The following is an 18,951-nucleotide window of genomic DNA, read 5'->3' as shown; positions in this document are numbered from 1 at the left end:
CGTTCAGAAGCTGGCGACTGATCTGCCTCACCTGGGAAGAGCGCAATGATGGTGCCAACTTGGGCCAGTGAAGCAACATCCTCCACAACTAGACTGATGAACAAAAGGACAGCAACTTGTCTGTTCCCCTTCCCTATTTCCCCAGCGCTGTTCCCATCCCCGAATCCCCCAATTAAAAAATAAATAAAATAATAATTTCAAACTTCCATTAACCTTTCCCCCAAAATAATGGCTCTTAATTTGAATTTAATTTTGCTACAGATAACAGGTTTCATATTCTAGAATTACAAAAAAATAATGGTAAACTCCTGAATTCAAAACTTTTATAATTTTGCACAACCACGTTTACATGTATAGATCACTTCTTATGCTACATGCCTATAATCTTGTGCCTTAATAAACACTAATGAATATATCAAATTACATTACCCAATACTTTTTACCATTTGAACTTATTTTCTCAATTTCTTAATCACACAGAGAAAGCACAAGCACACTCAATTTAAGTTTATAATATGCTTTAAGAAGAGATTCTTTGGATAGTAAATATAATTCTGCTGTAAATTATATGATTCCTAACCTTTTAAAAATACTTAAAATCTCAAATTGTCAATTATACAGTATATAAAAATAAAATGAGGCCTTTTTTGAGCATTTTGAGCCTTGCCTTTGCTCGGCCTGCTCCAAACTCTTTGGAGTGTACTTTCTTTTCTAATAATGGCCCTTGAACCATTCTCTACTACTTTTCAGGCCTGCTTCTGTTTCTTTGAAATGTATTTTTTTCTTCTAATAAGCTCCTTTTCTGCAACTTTACCTCTCTAGTCTATGTCTCCATTTTTCGGCTACATGAGACCACGATACTGGTACACACAAAATCACACATCTAAAAATCCTGTTTTTAGATGTTTTTCTAAACATTTAAATTTTTATTTTCTCCTCTGTGAAAATGGGGATTAAAAGCTCAATCTGAAGACTTGAGAGGAGTATGACTTCAATATCCCCATAATCTGCTAAGACTAAATAGCAATGAGTCCACACTCAGTGGGTCATGGCTCTACCTCTGTTCATATCTGCCTCCAGGAAAAGAAAAGACATTCTGGTCTCCCACGTACCTAACTACCTCTTTTCATCTCAGCAGTTATTCCTGCACTTTATTTCCTTATTCTTTTAAGAGAAAACAAAAGTAATAATAATAATAATAATAATAATAATAAATGAGAGGAAAGCAGGAAGAATGAGCAGAAGACAACACAGCTTTGCTCATGATGGTTATTCTCAGAAGAGGGAGAGAAATGGTGAACATCAATGGACTGGAGGCAATATAGACAAGGCACTGACAGGCACATAACTGTCTCCAAAACATGCCAAACAGGAAAGTTTACACCCCCTTACACACCCACAGCCCAAGCTAGTTGAGAAATAAGAAAAACAAAAACAAAAACAAAACAAAAAAATAAATAAATAAAATGTAACTCAAGGTTTTGATAATTTGTTCAATTTTAAAGATTCATGGAAAATAATCAAGATTCAAACTAAGACTGGATGATGTCATGATGACAAATGCATAAATTATTTAAAATTGTTATTTTCTTAGGGCCGGCAGAGTGGCTTAGTTGGTTAAGAGCTTGCTCAAGAGTGTGAGCTCTGAGCAACAGCAGTTAGATGCCCGGCCCGAGCTGAGCTGCCAACAGGTGGCAGGATGGCTCAGCTAAAAAAAAAAAAAAAAAAACAACTTGGCTGGTCCCCCTCCCCAATTCCCCAACACTGTTCCCCTCCAAAAAAAAAAAAAAAAAAAAAAAAAAAGTTATTTTCTTAATATAATTATATATTAGAAAAACAAAATAACACAAAGTTATGCCCAGTTAAAATAACTGCTTTATAACAGGTTAACATTATCTAAATAAATAATATATACATTCAATCAAATAAGCAGCACATGTGAAAAGCTGACTTCCAGGAGGTGTGAGGTTCACTTTAAGAAGACAGGTAGATGGGGGTAGGGGGTTGTTTCTGTGCGAAGGGTGAAAACGGATAACTACTGCATTATTCTGTATACCTGAAACTAACAATAAAAAAATTAAAAAAAAAAGAAAAGAAGATGAGCCAGGATCATCCAGGTGGCATTCAGGTAACCACGATGGTCCTCTAGATGTAAAAGTGATACAAAAGATGAAGAAGCTAAACCGCTTGCTTTGAAGATGGAGGAATGGCCATGAGCCTAGGAAGGCAGGGGGGCAGAATACAAACTGAAATAGGAAGGGAAACAGAATTCCACCTGAGCCTCTAGAATGAATCCAGCCCCGTGGACATTTTGATATTAGCCCAGAGAGCCATTTCGGGCTTCTGACATCCAGAATTGTAAAAGCAAATATTTGTTTGTTTAATCAGCTAGTGTGGGAATATTTTACAGCAACAGTACAGTCTAATACAGACATTTATTCAATAAAATTTCCTGAGGGGGGGAAAAAAAAAGAAGACAGGAAGAAGCTCCATTTTCAGAGCTAAAGAAATTTAGCTATAAATCAGTATAAATAATCTAATTGTGAGAGGTTATTTTGGAAGATTAATATCAACTTATCTTTTAAATACTCTATCTGTTATTTTCATTATCATTAGCACTGCTGGGAATAAAATGAAGATCTTTTCTAAAAAAGTAAATAGTTTCTTAAAAGCCAAGCCTAATAAAAATTATTATAGCACAGGAACTTTGACTCCTAATAAATTAACATCAATATTAAATTGAATTTTTTGGAATAACTATCTTTTTAGCATAAATTTCTCTTTAAGGAATAAAAACTCTAAAATACAATTAAAAACTTAAGTATTATTCTTAATACAACAGCTTTCAAAGTGAAGTACAGACTTCTAATACAAGGCAATTAACCACCCTTGTCTCATTTATATTATCAATAAAGAATGTCTTACATAAGACTACTGCAAAGATAAATCAGCTTTTTCAAAAGCAAATAACTTACGGTATACTCAATAGTCCCTTTAGGTTTCTGAAAAGACATTCGTCTCCCATCTTTCTTGTCTAGGCTCTTCTTTTGGCCAGTGTCTAAAAAACAAAATTAGGCAAAACCCCTATTAAATTCATTTTCCTTTCAGGGTAATATCAAGGATTGCTAAACAGAGTTCAGTGGACTGGTATCTAATAGATTCACTAGTAATACAGCTTGTTACCAGGGATTTCTTGCTCTAAATAAAATACAACCAACTCTCAAAAAAAGGAAATAAACTTCCTCCCTGCTTGCTATAGAAATTGACCACTATGAAACACTAGTAATTGGAAGTCAATTCAAAATATAACTATCAGCAGAAAGGAAGTTATAAAAACACTAAATTATGGATCATTTCTTTCAACACATCTAACCCGATTATAGTAAGTTATATTTGAAGATACATATATATTTATTATTATTAACCAAACCAAGTTTAAAAAAAATGTAATATTGGTCCTCACAGGAGAAAATGTCTCTACTTGTACAACTAGAATTAAAGATGAAGTCTTCTCTATGCAATTATTTTAAATTATTAAATTCCTATTTATAAACCATGAATTAAGTATGCTTTCATATATGAACACACTTTCGTGCATTTGATTTCAAATAAAGTATCAACTATTTTTCACTTATCAAGACATTTTACTTGAACATGTCATTATCATCAAGATTATGGTATCTGTTTCCATTTAAATTTTGCATTAGTGTTGAATTTCTCATCTATACTTCATGTAACAACTGCACTAATTGATAAAGTACCACTATCTGAACAATTTAAAATGATTAAAGTCAATCTCTACGAAACTAACTTAAAAACTCAAAACTAAATAAGATAGTAAACAGCAAAATGCTATATTCATTCTCAACTTTTTACAAGATTAAAACAATAGTTTATAAAAACAAATAGTTCTACCTAAACTCAAATAATAAAAAAATATGTATTTCATTGGTCTCCCTGTATCCAATCTTGATTCACATTTTGACCATACTAGAGTTTGTTTATATGTACCTGATTAGCTTAGTTTAGGTGAATGGTTCTAATGAAGCAATGACAATAGAGATAATATTAATAATAAAGTCTGAATCCCCAAACAGTTAGCTCTGAAATGCTTAAAAAGCCTATCCTAAAGTCTTCCTGATCACCCAGGCTAACTCAAGTCTCTGCTATTAACCACATAGCATCTTTATGTCTCCTTCAGAGCAGGTGGCACGATTTAAGTTTCTTTCGTTAATCTCTTCCACAAAACTGCAACCTACAAAACATCCAGCTTGCTGTGCTCCACAGTGCCTCCTTGGTGCCAACAAAAGGCCTGACACATGACAAGCATTCAGCTTGAATGAATGATGAGTGAAGCAACAGCCTGAACTGTACCCAGAACTACCATGATTCTTATAAATTGTCATTAGTTTTCCATAAAGAGAAGTAGACAAAGAATTATAGTTCATCCATGAGAACACTAGGGGAAGATATATATATACCAGAGGTGCCCCCAAAAAAGTGTATACACATGACTTGTATTCATCTTTTGTGACTGGTATATATTGAATATTACAATTTTAAAACATTTTTTTCTGTTCTTAAAATGTGTATACATTGTTTTTGGCACCCTCAGTATATGGGGATATATATCAAATTTTTATACCCAAAATATTTAAAGAACTCTTGAAAACTGAGGGGGGAAAAAGATGAAAACTCAGGTGTCACAGAAGGATGTAAAAATGGATCTTAAGCATATAAAAATATGTTCAATCTAACTTGTAATTAGAGAAATACAAATTTAAATTACACTGAGATACCATTTCTCACCTATTAGAAAAATTCAAAAGTTTGACTACATACTGTTTGGCTGTAGAAAAAGGGGCATTCTTCTACATTAATGATGGGAATACAAAATGGTAAGCATATATTTAAATCTGATTTTCTTATGAAAAAACAGTAAAACTATTTTAAAATAAAGTTTCAAATAGCAATTTATTTCTATTTCATAAACAGCATAGGGAGCCAAAACACTTTGCACACTTTAAAATGGAAACTTAAGCATTGCAAAATACAATCACAGATTACTTTTAACTAATAATATATATCCCTCCTTAATTGACTTTAGGAGTAACCATTAGTCTACATCTACTTTGCCAATTAGTAGTTTTTCAATTTGTGTTTCATAATATCCCAAGGGTTCATTAAACATTTAATCACAATGAAGTTTTCAATTGCTCTATCATTTTCACGAGTTCACTATGGAGTGCAGTTTAGAGGGAAAAAACTAATATATCAGCTTTCCACAGTTTAAAATTTGAAACAAATTAAAAGTATTCACTTTAATAATTTAAAATTTGAAAATATTTTGTAATAATTTTTATCTATTATAGTTCTAAATTTTAATAAGCAATATTAAAACATTTATTCATAAATACAAGTACCAGAGCACAATAAAATAAACTGATCATTCTCTTCTTTCGGTATGAAAATATTATACAATCATGCAATCACAAAATTTAAGAGTTCAAAAGTGACCACAGTTGTTACCTATTGCAGTCTCTTACTGGGTAACTTTATATAATGTACTTTTAAAGATAGTTACTACTGGGGCCGGCTGAGTGGCTCAATGGTTAAGAGTTGGCTTGGGAGCTCAAGCTCTGAGCAGCAGGGCGGCCGTTCGGTTCCCACATGGGCCAGTGACACTACGCCCTCTACAGCTAAGATGGTGAACAACAACTCGACCTGGAGCCGGTGACCAACTGCCTCAGCCAGGAAGAGCGCAGTGATCATAATACTGATCATGGGCCAGTGAAGTGGTGTCCTCCACAACTAGACTGAAGAACAAAAAGGACAGCAACTTGTCTGTTCCCCTTCGCTGATTCCCCAATAAAATCTTTAAAAATAAAGATAGTTGCTAGAGTACAGGGAGGAGAGGTCCTATTCTTCTTCCTCAGAAAAGTTATTACTTAGAAATACATACACATTGGTGATTTATTTAATGATCAAAATAATAGTTAAACTTTATCAAGTGCCTAGTATATGCCAGGTACTGTTCTAAGTATTTCACATTTATTACCTTATCTAATTCATCAACCCTATAAAACAGATACCATTATTAGCCCCATTTTACAACTGAGAAAACTGAGGCACATTTTGTTTATCATATGGGCAAGTGTATCATATCTAGTGGGTACAGACCATGGACACTGCTAAACATCATGTGCTAAACAATGCACCTGAAAGTCCAACAACAAAGAATTATCTGTTCCAACATGTCAATACTGTCAAGTTGCGAAACCCTGCTATACACCTAGCACCTAATATGACTGGCATACATAGATGTTCAATAAACATTTAGCAGATAAATGAATGTGTGAGACTTTCCCTCAGACACAATTATTTTGGTACAGGGGAAAGAGCAAGGGAGTTAGAATGTACTCCATCATTACCAGAAGCAGAAACTTAGTATGTGTTATCTAAAGCAATAAATTCCCATCTAAATAGATTCCTACAAGTTTTGATAGTCTGTGTTTTAATAATTTGGTCCAAAATATTTTATGATTTCTACTCTAATTTCTTCTTTCGCTATTTAGAGAATATTGCTTAATTTGCCACATATGACAACTTTAAAAATTTATCTTTTGGTCCTTGATTTCTAGCTTAATTGCACTGTAATGAAAGAAAATACTCTAAAATAGTTCAAACCTTTGAAGTTTGTTGAAACTTGCTTTATGATCATATGTAAATTTAGTAACTGTTCCATATGTGCTTGACAAGAATGTATATTCTATACTGTAGGGTAGTGTCATATGTGTTTGTGTGCTAGTATGTGTATGCCTTCACACACACATATTTATGTACCTTCATATCCATGAGGTCGAGTTTGCTGATTATGTTGTTCAAATCTTTCATATCCATATGGGTGTATTGTTATTCTTTAAATTGCTGACAGAGGTTGTTAAAATCTCCCACTATGATTGTGAGTTATTTGGTTCCTTCTAAGTGTCTCTCTGCTTTCTGTATTTTGAGATCATGATAGTAAGTTCATACAAATTAAGGACTGTTACATCTTCCTGGAAAATTGAACCTCTCCTCAGAGTACTTTATGCCTTAAAGTCCGCTTTGTCACGTATTAACTTAATTATACCAACTTTACTTCCATTCGTGTTTGCTTTTTCTTTTTACTTTCAACCTTTCTTTATCCTTATTCTTTAATGTGTCTCTAAAGCAGGACCTTTTTTAACCTATTTGTTCTATTTTCTGTCTGCCTGCTGTTACTCTCCTTTCTTGTTTTCTCTTGAATTGAATACTAATATATTAATTTTCTGTTTTCCTCTCATTCATTTGGAAGTTACACATTCATTAACAATTCTGTTAGTGGTCATCCCAGAGATTACAGCTTGAATTACTGACTGATCTCAGTTTAATATTAACTAGTACTTTTATCTTTTCCCTGGACAATACAAAGATATTGAAAATTGTGTGTCTTTAAACAGAAACAGACTCAGAGATACAGGGGAAAAACTGATAGTAGCAAATGGAAGGGGGATTAGGGGATGGGGGAGAAGGTGAAGGGATTAGAAAGTACAAGTTGTCAGTCACAAATATTCATGGGGATATGTAACAGAGTATGGGGAATATAATCAATAATGTTGTAAAGATTATATAGAGTGCCAGATGGGTACCGGACTTATTGGGAGGAATTACTTCATAGACTATGTAGATGCCTGACCACTGCGCTGTACAACTGAAGCTGATATAGAATAATACTGAATGTCAACTATGATTAAAAATATATATACCAGGGTGCCAAAAGAATGTATACACATTTTGAGAGATGTTACCTATGTACTACTTTTCGAAGTTGAATTGAATTACAGTACCAATGTGTGGTATGACGTTTGCTCAAAAGATTGTAATTGCAGAAGTCAAATGTGACTTGTATTCATCTTTGTTATCGGTATATATTGAGTACTACAATTTTAATAATATTTTTCCTTTCTTAAAATGTGCATACAGTTTTTGGCACCCCCTGTATGTATGCATGTATGTATGTGTATAGATACAGTCACAAGATGTAAAGTACAGCATAGGGAATGTAGTCAATAGTATTGTAATAGCTATGTATGATGTCAGAGGGGTCAGACTTGGGGGGGGTTATCACTTTGTAAGGGGTGTAAATATCTAATTATTATGTTGTTTTGCACACCTGAAACTAATTAAATAAATTTTTTAAAAAACTGTGTCTTTGCTAAGATTTACATGCAACTGTTATTACATACTTCAGTTACATATATGTGTATAAAAACACTACAAGATATTATTTTTATAGACAGTGAACATTTATTGAGTTTTGTCCTCATATTTATCATTTCTATGGCATCTCTGGGTAATTTCATAGGGCAGAATCCTAGATTGGTAGGTATTTTTCCCTGAATTTTATTTCCCACTGTTTCAGTTGGGAAATCAACTGTCAGTCTTATTGCTAAACCATTCATGGTTTGTTCTGATTGCTTTTAAGATTTTTCATCTTTGGTGGGATTTGCATTGATTCCACTCGGGGTTTATAATGATGCTTGAATCTGTGAATTAATGTATTTCATCAGTTTTGAATTTTCAGTCATTCTATCATTAAATAATGCTTCTGGCCCATTCTCTCTTCCTCTCCTTTGGGGGCTCAAATAGACATACCTTAGAACTTCTCATGGTATCTTGTATTAAGCTTACTCTCTCATATTTTCCATTCCTTTGTCTCTCTTTATTCTGGATATTTTCTTCTGACTTAACTTTCAATTCACTAATTCTCTCTTCTGTGGTAGCTAATTTCCAGTTAAATCCATCCACAAAGGTCCTAATTTGGAGGATTACATTTTTCAGTGCTAGAATATCCATTTTTCTTTTATATAATTTGTATCTTTGTACAAAATTCAAAATTAACTCAAAATTCTCAACACAGCTACTTTAAACCTGATAACTATACACCCAGAGTTACTGTGGGTCTGTTTGTAATCTCTGTTGTTTCTGATGTCTTGTCATGTGTCTAATTATATTTTATGTGATGGATACTAAATTTGCAAAATTGCAGACAGAATTTGACACATAGGTCGTATTTCTCCAGAAAAGATTGTTTGCTTCTGCCAAATACCTGAGGACACTACCAATACCAGATCTTGTTAATGAAGTTACAGGAATGAAAACTTGAGGCAGAGCTATCATCCTACAAGAGCCTAACTACTTCAGTTTTTCTGAACCGTAGGGTACAGGATTTTGGAGTCCTAAGTGAGAGGAGTTCACCCCTCTCCTGTCATAAGTCTTGAACTCTGTCCCTGTCCCCTTACCCATAAGTTGTTAAAAGCCACCTCTTTGTCTCTCAGTTGCTCCTTCTGAACTCAACATCTACCTCAGGGAAAAAAACAGTGCTAAACTGGGGCCATTCCTCCGTGGTTCTGTTCTCACGCAGATCTGAATCTAGTCCTATCAGCTAGCTTTCTGAAACCCTCTAAAATGTTTTGTTTTGGCCCGGCTTTTTAAAATTGCTCTCAGTAGAAAAATCTGAAGTACCTAGTTTACTATTACCAGATGCAGAAGTCCCAATAGATTATTAAGCAGAGGATTGATAAAGCAGTATCAGAACTTTGCAGTAAAGATAACTTTTGGTAACATAATGGGAAAGGTAAACTTCAGAAAGAAAGCCTGGAAACCAAGAATGAAAACTGCGAGATCCAGTTTTAATATACTAAAAGACCCCTATTATAATTGACTAGTTTTGGTAGCAGCTACTGACAAAAATATTGATCTGGGAGTCAATATTTTCAAACACAATATAGATTTTGAAACTTTAAAAGTATCTTTTAAACTAAAAAAGATACACTGATTACAGCTTTTCTAATTAATTGATTCCCTCTACAGTGAGGTAGTGCAGGAAAAAAATGCCTGTATTTTCGAACTTTCACTTGTTATTGACTCCTTATCTATAAGCAAAACAAAAATAAATTTAAAAAACACTCAGTTTTTCTTCAACTTTGTAACCATCCTAGATTATCACCCCATCTTTCTGCTTATTTTCTTGAACTTTTGGAAATAAGAGTCTACTTACACTGTTTTCACTCCATCACCTCCTACTGATCCCACAATGCACTGCAATGGCTTCCCTCTTCCCAGTTCACTAAATCTACTTTGGAAAAGGAGAATAGGCTAAGTGGCTTTATCAGTTTTATTTGATTTGATTTTGGTGAAGTATCCAACTAATTCCTTCTCAATGCTCATCTTTCCTTGTATTTGGTAATATCTCATAGTCCTATCGATCTCTTATCCATTAATTGTTCCCCTTTAACATCCCTTTCCTCTATCTAGCCAAGGATTTTATTTTATTTTATTTTTTAGTGATTTAGAGCTTGCTTTTTAGTGAAAAGGTCCATGATATAAAGTGCCATAGAGCCTTGCCATGTAAAGCTGTGTTCCAAGGACCAGCAGCATTGGCATCACTTGGTATTTTATTATGAATGCAGAATCTCAGGCTTCACTACAACTACTGATTCACAATTGATTTGTATGCACCAAAAAACCTGAAAAGCATTGTTAATAGAGCTTTTGAAAGGATTAAACTTGCAGACTTGAATAACTGACAGAAGAAACGGACTTCCCTATACTACTCCCTACTTGTGACAGTAACACTAGCAATTTTCAAACCTGTCAAACTAATGTAATTGCTTTCTACACAGTAGTGAACGTGATAGACTACATTACTGTTATAAGTATCCTGTATTCCTCGTGAGGAGGAATATAAAGTACACAGCACCATCCCATTAATGTCAGACATGGCCATGTGACTTGCTTTCCCAATGAAACATGAACAGAAATGGTGAGTCTTCCAGGTAGAACTGTTAAGACCCAACATTATATCTCCTAGTTCTTTTTCCTTCTATCTCAAGACTAGGACTGTTCCATGTAGTCTAGTGGCTTTTCCAATGGCACGGGTCCTAGATAAGAGATGCAATTCCTAAAGAGTGTTACACATACACACGCACACACACAAATCTGGTCATCTCCTTTTCTGCTCCTGGTTAAATTATAGTGCCTGAAAAATAAAGGAAGAATTCTTCAGAAATTCAAGCATAAAAAATAAATCACCTACTAGGGGAAAAAATAAACGGTCTTGCTTACTTAAGACTTCTTTACTAAAACATTACTCAATGCCACAAGACTGAAATTGTGCCAACTGTATCAAAATAAAAGCTCTAGGACTGAAGAGGACATGACAAAAGGACTAGAGGGGAGTACTGAACAATAAGAACTTATAAAAATGTAGCTGAAAACTAATTGTGAATGTTACAAGTATGAAAACTGTAAAAATAACATGAGTAAATATCAGGAGCTGGGGAGAAGAAATCAAAGTGCTAATGTCATCTCAGAGAGTTAAAACCTAAAACTGAAGCAAGAATGTTACAATACCAACTTCTTAATATTTTTCAGAATCTGCTTAACTTTAGACACGTTTTAGGAAATACATTCTAATGGCAAACGAATATTATCTTTCCATCACTCCTTCCTTCTAATCATCCATCCATCATTCCATATGTGTATATACATAGAATAAATCTTGACAGTATTGCCTACCTTAATATTAATAACATCTCTGGATGGCTGGACTGGAGGTGCCTTTTAAACTTTAATCTTTGCAATGTATGACTTCTTTATAGTTACCATACATCACTTTTACAAATACATACATATATATATATATATATATATATATATATATATATATATGTATATTTGTACAGAAAAAAGAATTTTTTTTTTTTATAAAAGACGGGAAGCAATATTTCAAGCTATTTTCTTTAGTGTGTCTCTTTCAAGCATATGAACAAGGCCCTCCTTTCAGGAGCTTTTCACTGTCACCTCAATTTTAAGGTCTCAATCCTATCCAGAGGTTGACATACAATTTAAACATGCACTTTTTCGTAAACTGAATCATAAAACAAGTGCATGCCCAAAATACTTGTGAAGGAAAAAAACAAAACCTGCCGAACTCATCAAGACTCAGTAATTTGAATAACTGGGAGAAACAATAAAGGAAAATGGTCAGGGTTTTTAATCCTATCTACACATTCGAATCACCTGAGCAACTTAAAACTGACTGAAGTCCTAAATTTAAAGATTTTCATTTTTGATATATTTTTTATTATTGTCAGATCTCAGCGATCTGATGCTAGAGATAGGGTTTGACATCAGTGTTGAGACCCACTGCTCTACAGCACTGCTCGCCCAATGAGACCTGCAATGATAGAAATGCTTTCTACCTGCTTGGTCGTCACTAGCCTTGTGGATTTCGAGTACCTGAAATGTGACTAGAGAAACTGAAAACTGAATTTTTAATTTCACTTTTGTTAATTTAAACTACAATCGCCACATGTGCTTAGTTGCTACCATACTGGACAATGCAGGTACAGAATCTAGAATCCAGATTCCTCAATTCAGTTCCTCACTAGTCACATTTCAAGTGCTCAACAGCCATATTTGACTAGTGGCTACCATACTGACAACACAAATATAGAACATTTCCATCGTTGCAGAAAATTCTATTGAGTAGCACTGCTCTAAAAAAATCTAAAATGTAAAGTCTTGACTCTTATCATGTAAAATCTAGAGTTTATCATCTAGCACCTACCCCTAGTTAAGACATACCATCAGATAACTGCATATTTGAATTGCTCTGGCCCTGTACAGAATTGCTTTTACTAATTTGCGTTTTGTTGTTACACCATTGAATTACATTAAAGGATAGTGTAAAAAAATAGCTTTTTGAAATTAAATCTGTATTTACTATAAAGATAGTGAGGATACACCTTGCTGTATTAGAGTTCCATGCAAATTTTTCTCTTTTTTCTCACTAACAGGAATAGTCCTCCTGCCTGCCTAAGCAACAGGTTTATCTTTATCTTGGCGATACTGTGATTTGTGTCTGATCACATTTCCCTTTTTTCACTGATTGCTAAAAAACAAAGGCAGATTTTTGGCCTTTCCCTAATACATGAATGTGACCTTAAAACAGGCTCCCTTTTTTGTAGCAATATCATTTATTCATCAACAAAATATATCGAGTCAATGCCAAGTTTGCTGGTGGCCATGAAGGAAGCCTTTATACACAGAAAAAACTATTTGCAGTTACTTTACTTTTAAATTAATGTTTGATTTATTGAAGTACACATATAAAAACCTAGTTTTCCCTAAGCCTTCAACTACAAAGCGCATTCTATTTATAAATCTAGTCAATTTCAACACACTTTCTAAGGTGCTTTTGACAGTTGATCAACTCAAACAGAAAACAAACCAAATATCCTTAAATAATCCTTTTTATAAACTAAGGTAATCAAATTCTCTCACATATATGAAACTGCATTTATAAATTTACTATATTTAAGCACTTTACCTCTAACAAGTAAACCTTTCTAAGAACTTACCTCTAGTAAATACATTACAAAAAAATTTTAAATATAATGAATGTTAAGCTCTCTTAAATTTCTGTTTCTAAATTTACAGATATTTTTACCTTTTAACTTAAATTCACAAATCAAAAAACAATTACACAAGTATTCATTTTAAATTAGATTTACAAGATTAATTTGTATGACCTCTCTCATAGGCCTAATTCTCTGAAATCTAACAAATATGTTAAAGATCAAATACACTGATTATTCATAACCTTAATAAAAATGTTAACACTAATAAGAATTCAATAAATTTCATCATTTCTATATATATGCTTCTAACCTTAGCATGGATAAAATATTTACCCACTACAGAAAGTGGAGTGAAAGTGTGGTCCCAAGACCAGTAGCATCAGCATTACTTAAAAAATGGTTAGAAATACAAATTTTGGGGCCCAGCCCACTAGTACTGAATCAAAACTCTGGGGGAAGGGTGTAAAATTTTTGCTTTAACAAGTCTTTCAGGTAATTCTGAGGCATCCTAAAGTTTGCAAGTCATTGCTTTATTGTAGCCTCAACTACTCAGAGGCAGTTTTTTCTAAAACACAGATAAAACAAGACTTCACAGCTATCCTGTGAGATGAGTGGCAATACAAAAACAGGCAAACCTACCTCATGCTTGAGAACCACTGGACTAAGGAAACAATATTATGAACTCAAATTTAGTTGGAGTTACCATCAGAGCACACTGAGGTTATTTATTGAGAAGAGATTCTTCTCCCCACCTCTTACCACCCACTTTAGGAAATGGGACTAAGACTGCAGACATCTAGTTATCATCCTCCATTACTGACCAACACTGAGCTGTTTTTAAATAGTTATGCATCGTTTAACAACAGGGTGAATTCTGAGAAATGCGTCGTTAGGCGATTCTGTGAACATCATACTGTGTACTTACAAACCTATTGTGCATGGTAGAGCCTGCTCCACACCTAGGCTCTATGGTGCGGCCTATTGCTTCTGGACAAAAACCTGTACAGCATGTTACTGTACCAAATGCTGTAAGCAACTGTAACAATGGTATTTGTGTATCTAAATAACAGGAGATTAATTCAAGCACAAGAGAAAATGATGCAATCAAAAGATGTGGTAAACACAAGATGTATGAGGCTGCTGCTGGCGTAACATGGCGCTGATTTACAACAAACTTGTGTTTTTTTATAAGTAGAAAGCACACCCTACCAATAAAACATATAGTATAGTAAATACAAAGACCAGTAGCATACTCATAGTTGTTTATTATCATCAAGTGTTATGCACCTGACATAACTGTATGGACTACACTTATGTACAACTGGCAGCGTAGGGGGGTTGTTTACAGCAGCATCACCACCAACATGTGAGTAATGGGTTGCACTACAACGTCACTAGGCAATAGGAATTTTTCAGCTCTGATATCTTATGGGACCACCATCATCTATATTGTCTGTCGTTGACCAAAACACCATGTTGCAGTACTTAAACTGTAGTCAGTGAAATAACTGGTACTCCAAATCCTTTAGAGGTACTTAGTCTTTCCTGGGTTCAGGATAAACTATTATCTAACTCTTTCAGAACGTGCATCTGCAATTTCCAACCTAATATACGATCTCTAACTATTCTAACAGCTTCAATGGATTTTTGCATTTCAGCTCAATCATTTTACTATCTTTCTAACTCCAAAGAAATTTCAATGATAATCCATCTTATCCTTTACTTAACTTGCTTTAACGTCATACATGACAGAATTCTGCTTTCTTCTCACACAATTTTTTTCTGTCTGACAGAACCATAATTTGTAGAAATAAGAAGGTAACATCCAAATTGATTCTATATCCCTTATTTCTTTGTCTGGCTCAGTTTCTTCATCAGGAAAATGGAATAATACCTATTGTACAGAGTTGTTATCAGGATTAAATAAAGATATTTACTAGTGCCTGCAGCATAGAAAATGTTCTTAGCAGCTTTTATTCCTGTTGCCATTTCCTCCTGAAAGATACTGTTTTAATTGCTAAAAGTAAATAAAAAAAATTTAATAGGATTGAGACGTGTTTAAAGTATACTGTCACTAAGTAGGAAAAGACAGTTGACATAAAATGGCAGTTTATAATAAAAACTGTATGACAGTAAGTTGAGACTCTAAACTTGTTAAATGTATTTATCTGCATTTATTTATTAGCAAATGATCTAATGAAGTGAATAATTTTAAAGACTACATAATATAGGCTTATGATCATGTCCCCAAACAACAGCTATACTCAAGTTCCAAAGAAATCTTTCTGAATCAAATCATAATTTACTCTTTAACAGCAGGAACAAGAATTGTCTCATAAGGCTTTTTTGTTTGTTTGTTTTTTGTAATTGCTATTAACTAGACCAATGGTGTGATGAGCTCCTTAATGTGTCTAAGTCTCAATTATGTTTTTCCTGAGGGAACTATAATGTTGGAGTCAGCAAACACTAAAAGCTGGTAAGAGGACAAGCAGTCACCTTGGAGAGGAGTAAAGAGGCATGAGTAACACTAACAGTCCAGTACATAGTTTGTTTATAAAACAGTAAAATCAGAAACATTTGACCAAAGCTTTATCTGGTCCATCTTCAATCTGTCAATGGTAAAACTATTTTTTCTACATCACTAATGAACATGGTATGGTGAGGGGCAAGATCACTAGCAACAAATGGTGTACTGGGGTGCAGCTAATCTGCAAGTGTGGTGAAGTATCTGTACAGGAAATGCTGCTACATAGACAGGACTTTAAAGACTTGAAGGCCACAGGAAACTTAAAGAGCTGTTATAAAACTCTGAAATAAGGAAAGTCACAGCAGAAAGGGCAAGATAAATCCTTCAAACAGACTGACAAGTGCTCATTCTGAAGAACACGAATGTAAAGAAAAACCCTACAGCCAAACCCATCTGGTAGGCAGCCGCAAAGAATAGATTTCTCATTTTACGCAAAGGCTGACTAGAAATCAACCACTATTTATTTTTCACCTGTATATATGTACATGTTGCCTCTCAAAGGAGTCAATTTAGGAAGCTATACTTATTCTAAGAATGGCAGGGAGTGATCAAATTATTGCTGGGGCGTTTATTAACCTGCTTTCAGAATTCTGGGTATAACTTCATAGACCTACAACGTTTTTAGCCCCAAATGCTATTTTCCAGCTTTACCACCCATCATTTTCACTAGTTCTATTCCAAATGAAAACAAGCTCTAGAATTGAGAACCTCTGAGATCATCCAATCAATCTCATTTACAAACAAGAAAATATAGGCTAAAAGAGATTAGCTTGTGCAAAGTCTTTCAGCAGGTTAATGTTGAATGTGCACTCTAGGATGTGCCTGTTCACCTAATGGTGGTCATAACTGTGACATCACAAGGCCTCTCTAACTTGTGTTAGAGATTTGGGGGCACCATGAATATTAAAGGGGGTCAGATATTATATCTGGTGGCAGAAGGAACTAGATTTTGGGTGGTGAGCACACAATGCAATATACAGATGTAATATAAAATTGTACACCTGAAACTTATATAATGTTATTATCCAATGTTAACCCAATAAATTTAATAAAAAATATTTAAAAAATAATGTGCCATGAGTTCATAAGTCAGTTTCAATAGAAGAGTAATTGCTATAGTACTTTGGAGCTGCAATTCTTAAGGACAGTGTCAGATATGGCAGTGTGCTCAACAAATATTTCTGAACGAATGAATTGCATGTATATGTTTGGGCATATTTATTAAAATGTGGATCATATTCCTACCTAGTTTCACCACGTTTCTGAATTCTCCGTCTATCTATAGAGGCTGGTCACACTTCAATTGTTTTCAATAGGCAACTAATGCATTTTATAAAAATCCTTTATTCAAACACTTTATAAAGTTCCAACCCTCATCCCTGATCTCACCTTTAAAAAGGATTCCTTATCTGGTTAAGATCCTTCAAAGCAGAAACAAAGTAGTATCCCCCTTTTTCATTTTCTAATTCCATGAATAGGAATTCTAAAGACATTTTATGTAACGTGAGGAAAATTATTAAATGGGGATCATGCTAAAATTAGATTTTAATATTCAAGTTTCTTCAAAGCTTAAGTTACACACCTAGACACACAGATCAATAGATGTCCTCACTGTGTCACTGCTTTAAAATGAATGGCAGGATTTGGGGTAATGGGGAGATTTTATATTCTCTGTGCTTTCCTCTATTTTCTAGACTCTTTAATGCTTATATAATTACTCATAATACCAAAATGCATATTAAAATAAGTAACAAAACAAAATATAAATGCCACGTATTAACTTAGAGGACGCCAACGACACTGGAGAAGTTACCAGTGCTAATACCTCTTCAGCCAGCGCTTTTCAAAATTCCATAAGATACCAATATCATACCATTATGATTGGTGTTTTTTTTTTTCTTAAAGAATCCTGCAAAGCCACTATGATGAAAGAAAACTAACACAGCAGTCAGTATAAATGCAACAGAAAAAAAGTTTCTAGGTTCTGCCACCTCAAGACCAACATGCAGCTTTTCAAAATCCATGACACAAATATCAACGAAATCCCAGTTTAAGTGTTTTCTTTTCCAAAGCAGTATTAAGGGCTGACGTGAATCCTAACAGTTGGCAAATGTCAACAACACTGACCCAAACCCACACCAGACTAGGCACGGTGTTCTTCATGGTCTCAAAGACGAACAACACTAGTCATATTCACCTCCCAGGGGAAGGGAACAGCGAATGGATCACATATACACCCCTGAAATACTTGGGGTACAGACCATCGAGTCTAGGGGAAGAAAGCAGGAAGGGCAGAGCAGGAAGAGAGAGAGCTACGACGCCAACAGTAGAAAGTTTCCCGTCCCCAGAGCAGACTGCGTGCTACCTTCTTCACCCCCGCCCCGCCGCCACCCTGGCCCAGGCACACCAGCCATTCGGCCGCTCGAACCCTGTCCCCCCAGTTCCCCTGCGGCGACTGCCCCGGCCGCGCACCCGGACCCAGCGCCCAGACCGCCGCCCACTCGCAGCCTTCAGCCGGGGTCTACCGCGCGGGAGGCCAAGGAAGGCTGAGCTCACCGGGTCCCTCTGGGCTGGACGGCACGGGGGTCCGGTGGGGCGGGGACCCGCACCCGGGGTCCCCCTGGGCGGGATCCCTCAGGTAATCCTGGAAGCACACCTGCCGGGCTTCGCCGCCGCCCCCGAACCCCCACAGGCGGTTGGCCGTGCCCCGTAGAAGGCGCCCGCTCTTCCCCGTGAAGGTGGTCAGGTAGTCCATGCTGCCGCGGGGCACCGGCCCGGGAAGGCCGACGGTTTCCCCGGCAGCGCCCACTCGGCGCACGTCCGTCCACCAGTCCAACCCGACCCCCGGGCGGGGGCTCAGCGCGCCTCACTGGAGGCGGGGAGGGGGGCAAGGCGTCCCTAGCGTGTCCCCGGAGCGAACCATCAGGAGACCACGCGCCGGGGGAGCAGAACCTGGACAAAAGTTTTAAAAAGTTTTTC

General features: G+C 35.5%; 1 protein-coding gene across 1 annotated transcript in view; it reads right to left on the bottom strand.

Moving 5' to 3' along the window:
- The window catches only part of OXR1 (oxidation resistance 1), a 93,581-nt gene extending 74,728 nt beyond the window's left edge, over positions 1 to 18,853 (bottom strand). The window contains exons 1-2 of the mRNA XM_019632448.1: positions 18,629 to 18,853; positions 2,976 to 3,058 (exon numbers count right to left, since the gene is read on the bottom strand). Of these exons, the coding sequence (XP_019487993.1) occupies positions 2,976 to 3,014 (39 nt within the window). The 5' untranslated portion in view covers positions 3,015 to 3,058; positions 18,629 to 18,853. The remainder of the gene's footprint in view (positions 1 to 2,975; positions 3,059 to 18,628) is intronic.
- Positions 18,854 to 18,951: the final 98 nt, after the last annotated feature.

The sequence above is a fragment of the Hipposideros armiger genome, unplaced genomic scaffold (genome assembly GCF_001890085.2).
Source record: "Hipposideros armiger isolate ML-2016 unplaced genomic scaffold, ASM189008v1 scaffold_1144, whole genome shotgun sequence".
In the NCBI taxonomy this organism is placed as follows: domain Eukaryota; kingdom Metazoa; phylum Chordata; class Mammalia; order Chiroptera; family Hipposideridae; genus Hipposideros; species Hipposideros armiger.
The sequence above is the reverse complement of the archived record's forward strand: the minus strand, read 5'-3'. Positions and strand labels throughout refer to the sequence as shown.